Raw genomic sequence first — 4,964 nt, 5'->3', positions numbered from 1 at the left:
GATAGCTCCCCATCTTCTTCTTCAAAACTCAGTTTTAGTACTAATAAAAAATATATTGATCAAAAATGTATTCCTGGCTCTACTTGAAGAAAAGAATATACAGATGTTTCCAACTCAAATAGAGCATGTGATTTGTTTAGGGAAAAGGCAGGGGTACACATCTTCTATGTTATTGGAATATTCTAACATATTCCTAACTATATGATATGTTTTTGAAGGGAAAATTAATTAAAAAGACATTTCGTTCTCCTGCTATGCACAACAGATTTCCAACCTAGTAGAGAGAAGTATGTGGAGTACATAACTTTTGAGAGAACTTAAATATTATTTAAGCTGCAATATACATGAAGAACCCATCTTCTTCTTCAAAACTCAGTTTTAGTACTAATAAAAAATATATTGATCAAAAATGTATTCCTGGCTCTACTTGAAGAAAAGAATATACAGATGTTTCCAACTCAAATAGAGCATGTGATTTGTTTAGGGAAAAGGCAGGGGTACACATCTTCTATGTTATTGGAATATTCTAACATATTCCTAACTATATGATATGTTTTTGAAGGGAAAATTAATTAAAAAGACATTTCGTTCTCCTGCTATGCACAACAGATTTCCAACCTAGTAGAGAGAAGTATGTGAAGTACATAACTTTTGAGAGAACTTAAATATTATTTAAGCTGCAATATACATGAAGAATGGAAATTTGGGGCATACTACACAGAGGAAGAGGCATATACTTTATCAAAACCATGTAGTATGTATATACTTTTGTCCTAAAAGGAGTGTGATTTAGGTTTTCATGTACCAAACCAATCTGCGTGACATTCAGTAAAATCTGCAAACACCATGAAAAATGAAAAATCATACTCGTCAAGACGCAGCTCGCCTGCAGCCATCATGGTCCTAATATTCCAGAATTAAGATTACCTTTGAGGTTTCTTCCCTTGCGCAGCTAATTCCCTCCCTATAGGGCATTGTTGTGATATAAATATAGATGTATATACAACCCTAACTTGATCTAAATAAACAAACAAAGTTGATGGAAACTTTAGGATAAAAGCATACATCACATGGATGAGAGGACAAGGACTCAGAGCTAGACATGTTGGATGTACTATGTTCTGCTAGCTCCATAAATACAGATGGGATTTCCTATCGTGATGGCTATCTTTTGAAAGTAATGTAATCTGGTAAGTAAGCTAAATTATTACCTGGACGCCAAAACATACGACGTCATCGCTACCTCCAAATATGATGCAATTATTCAATATCCATCCGTCCAATTAAAAATATATTCAGTTCGAGGCATCAAATGAAGTCTTGCTGAAATCATTTAAACTGCAGAGCACAGGTAACGATGGTCTCTAACTGCCACCACTCTGGCTTCATCCTCCCTCGATTGAAGAAATGACCTGGAAAGAAAACAACACACTGGTTTCACATCGCTTGCGAAAACACAGCAGGGTACTCGAGGACAGTACACATAACTGCAGACTAACCCATAGGAAGGAAAAATTAGACTCAAGAACGGAACATCCTCCCTCGATCAGCTGAACGAAGGTATCCTCATTGCTGAGGCGGGCAATGAACTGAGAGCACACACTAAACAATCAGAATTGCACAGACATTGCAAAAGGCAGCAACTATAATCAGGAGTCGAAGTGGGAGCCGTCGGCCGGCATCGCGTGGACGGAGGTGCGGCTTGGGTGAGGAGGAGGAGGAGGGAACCGGGGAGGATACGTCGCAACCACGACCGCACACCTACTGATCACCGGTGGGAGACATGGATTGGCCACGCGAGGCATGCCGCGGCGAATTGAGAATAGTGGTCGAATCTGGGCGGGAGCGGAGGGCTGGTTGGGTTCAGGTGACGGCGGCCGGCGAGACGATGTGTCGTCCATGGCACGCGGAGGCGACGGGAAGAGTGAGGAGATTTCTCTCTGGAGGGAGGGGAATGGCGACGAGGTCGTCTGGGGAGATTGGAACGTGGGACGTGCGTTAGTGGGGTCGTGGCTATTTCTGTTTTCCCTTTTATTTCGCCGGCTCCTATTTCTCTCGATGTTTTTCCTTACGTGAACCGGCTGTTTGTTTTGCGGTTAGATCGTGCGATGGGAATTTTATTGCGGGGGTGTATGTACGAGGGGAGGATGGTCGAACCATCACGACGAGGGCAGATTCTCCTTTAATAGTAGAGAAATATATTCTGCAATGAAACTTCTAAAGATTAACAAAAAGTCCAGCTAGTTCTCAATCTAGACCAGAACAAACAAGCAAAGTAATGTACAGAGCCAGAGACATAAACCTACAAGAGAAATCATGCAACTACTCCACGACGCATTCCTTGGGGAGCCCCGACCACCTGTACCGCTGGACGTCCTTGCAGTAGTCGTAGATCATGTGCGCGTCGCGCGCCCGCCGCAGCGCCGCCGCGTCGAGGCCCCGGTCGAACCACGTCGACCCCGGCGGCTCGTCGCCGCACCACGCCACCCCCGGCGGCGGCCGGCACCAGGACACGCGGAGGTTGCGGTAGTGGGCGAAGAATGGCGCCTCCGACCAGTCCGTCTTGACGCGCCCCCCCTGCGTCGCCCAGTCGTCGGCGTTCCAGAGGCTCCCGTGCAGCCGCATCTTCTGCCACGTCGGGAACGGCACCCCGTGCTCCTCCTTGTTCCTGAAGCTCCGGATCGGCACGCCGTCCACCAGGATCGTGATGCGCTTGGGGTTCCAGTCGATGGAGTAGGTGTGGAAGCCGGCGGCGGGGTCGAACCAGAGGCGGAACTGCTCCTCGCGGTTGCCCACGCCGTTGGCGAAGATGTTGGTGTGGAGCGTGTAGGGCTCGCCGGTGACGTTGCCCAGGAACTCCAGGTCCACCTCGTCGTGGTAATCCCACGGCACGTCCTCCGGCATCAGCTGCACGCGCCGATCACATTCTTAATATTTCGCCGCCAATGGATAAACGCGGGGCACGGTGACCGCGCCCTGACATGGCGTATTGGCGTGGCGGCGGACGGAGATCGATCGACGGACTTACGTAGAGCGTGGTGACCGTGCCGGCGGAGTTGTCGGGGACGAGCATGAGGTCGACGTCGAAGCGGGCGTAGAGGTACGCCTCCTTGGAGTGGAACCCCGAGCCGTGGGTCTGGTCGAGGCAGAGCGCGAGGATCTCGTCGTCGCCGGCGTCGTCCATGTAGAAGAAGCTGTGGTCGTCGCCCCACACGATCTCGATGTCGTCGTACATGTACGCCATGGCCATCTGATCCACGACCACCACCACCAACATGGCCACCAACACCATGGAATGCCAACAAGAAGAAGACGGCAACGACGACGCCATGGCTGGCTAACTAATTGACACGATCTCTCCCTTCCTTCCTTCTTCTTCTACCTCCTCCCGTGCCCTCCATACGATCAAGATTTGAGTTTATAACGCGCATGCGGAAGATGTAGAGATGATGAAACGGGGAAGGGGTCGATTAATTGGAGGAACGTGCCATGTTCTTGAGAATGTTTCTGCCAGGGGCATGGCATGTTAGGATCCATGGAATGTTAGGCTGGCTCGCTCATTTGCAATATTTGGGGCTTGTTATTGGATGATAACACGGCCTCGTGCATACTTACCAGGGAGCTTCATTATTTCCATGGCCTCCCGCTGGCCTCGCTACCTACCTAACCTACCTTCATGCCACCTGCGTAACCTACCTTCCAATGCGCCATGCTGCCCATGCACAGATGCACGAGCGGGGGGGTTGCTTGGTCAACTAAAAATGCGCTCTTATTTTTCTTTCCATCGCCCAGCACGACGCAACGTTCAGTCAAAATCAAACGGCAGTGTAGCAGTGTTGACCCGACCAGGCCCGATCGAACGGCAAGCAATGGCGCGAAATCGAGGGACGCTCGGGAGGGAGGGTCGCCCAGCCACCTTATAGGTTAGGATACGGTGTGCCACTCGATCGCGCTAGGCAGGCTGACTGTGTCGTCGCATCACCAGACAGAGGGAGGTGCTGCAGAAGACATTGTCATTGACATCAACATCGAGCAGGGGGGCGGATCGGCCGGCTTCAGCGCCAGCGCCTCTCTCAGACAGTACCATGCTCATCCTCCATGAAGATGACAAGGACGGCCAGCTGCTGGACAAGCAAAAGAAGTGGATAAAAGATATGCATGGGTGACTTATGTTGTCGGCGTCGACGCTGGCGTACCAACCAGTGATGACTCTCCCGGGCGGATTCTGGCAGGGCCGGCCCTAACATTACGAAGGTACTAGTGCGATTGAGGCACAATGGACGTTAACAGAGTAACATATATACTGTTAACAATATATATCGTATATCATAAAAAATACAAAGGCATAGATGTAAAATAATAATAATTTTAGTTGGCAAATAAAGTCTCAATACATCGTCGGTATGTAATTATATGATGCAAATAATGATTATAATGTACTCAACTATAACTATTGAATACATACAATGTGGTGAAGTGCGGGGGGGGGGGGGGGGGGGGGGGGGGGGGGGGGGGGGGGGGCATATGCCCCCATCCATGTTGGTTTTTTGTTCTATAAATCATTTTTTAAATTTAAGATGGGCCCTAGGCCGCCGCACTTTTTGCCATGGCCTAGGCCGGTTTTGGACGCAAAGAGACCCGGTGATGGGCTACAAGTACCCGGATAGTTATGCCTTCCTCACCTCATTATTCATCATGGGGCTGGTATGCAGCGAAAGGTTTTATGAGACACATGCCAAGATGACAGCGCTGATACTAACCACCCTCGTCGACTTCGCCTGTCTCGTTTGCACCTTCATTTACGGCAGCAACGCGCATTACTCAAGCAGCGCTTTCTTAAACCTCCTTGGCCCAGTCATCATCTACGTCTTTGTCTTCCTTACAGTCTACATAGGAATGTATGTACATCTATATATGCATCAATTAATTTAACTTTGAACATGTTAGTTTCTATATGATATGTA

At 48.7% G+C, this 4,964-nt stretch overlaps 1 protein-coding gene across 1 annotated transcript; it reads right to left on the bottom strand.

Annotated features, from left to right (window-relative positions):
- Positions 1–2,187: 2,187 nt before the first annotated feature.
- LOC125512702 (xyloglucan endotransglucosylase/hydrolase protein 24-like) lies at positions 2,188–3,522 on the bottom strand. Its single transcript, XM_048677800.1, has 2 exons — positions 3,029–3,522; positions 2,188–2,907 (listed from the first exon to the last, which is right to left on the bottom strand). The coding sequence occupies exons 1-2, from the start codon at positions 3,329–3,331 to the stop codon at positions 2,323–2,325; spliced, it is 888 nt and encodes a 295-aa protein (XP_048533757.1). The 5' UTR covers positions 3,332–3,522; the 3' UTR covers positions 2,188–2,322.
- Between the last annotated feature and the right edge of the window lie 1,442 nt (positions 3,523–4,964).

Source organism: Triticum urartu, chromosome 6, assembly GCF_003073215.2.
Source record: "Triticum urartu cultivar G1812 chromosome 6, Tu2.1, whole genome shotgun sequence".
NCBI classification, from domain to species: domain Eukaryota; kingdom Viridiplantae; phylum Streptophyta; class Magnoliopsida; order Poales; family Poaceae; genus Triticum; species Triticum urartu.
This window is presented reverse-complemented; position numbering and strand designations above follow the sequence as displayed.

What these genes read in the sequence shown, in the direction of transcription:
- LOC125512702 (XM_048677800.1), bottom strand. Translation starts at nt 3,331, where the DNA reads ATGGCGTCGTCGTTGCCGTCTTCTTCTTGTTGGCATTCCATGGTGTTG. An exon ending in GCACGGTCACCACGCTCTAC is followed by an intron (nt 2,908 to 3,028) that starts GTAAGTCCGTCG and finishes CGGCGCGTGCAG; the next exon opens with CTGATGCCGGAGGACGTGCC.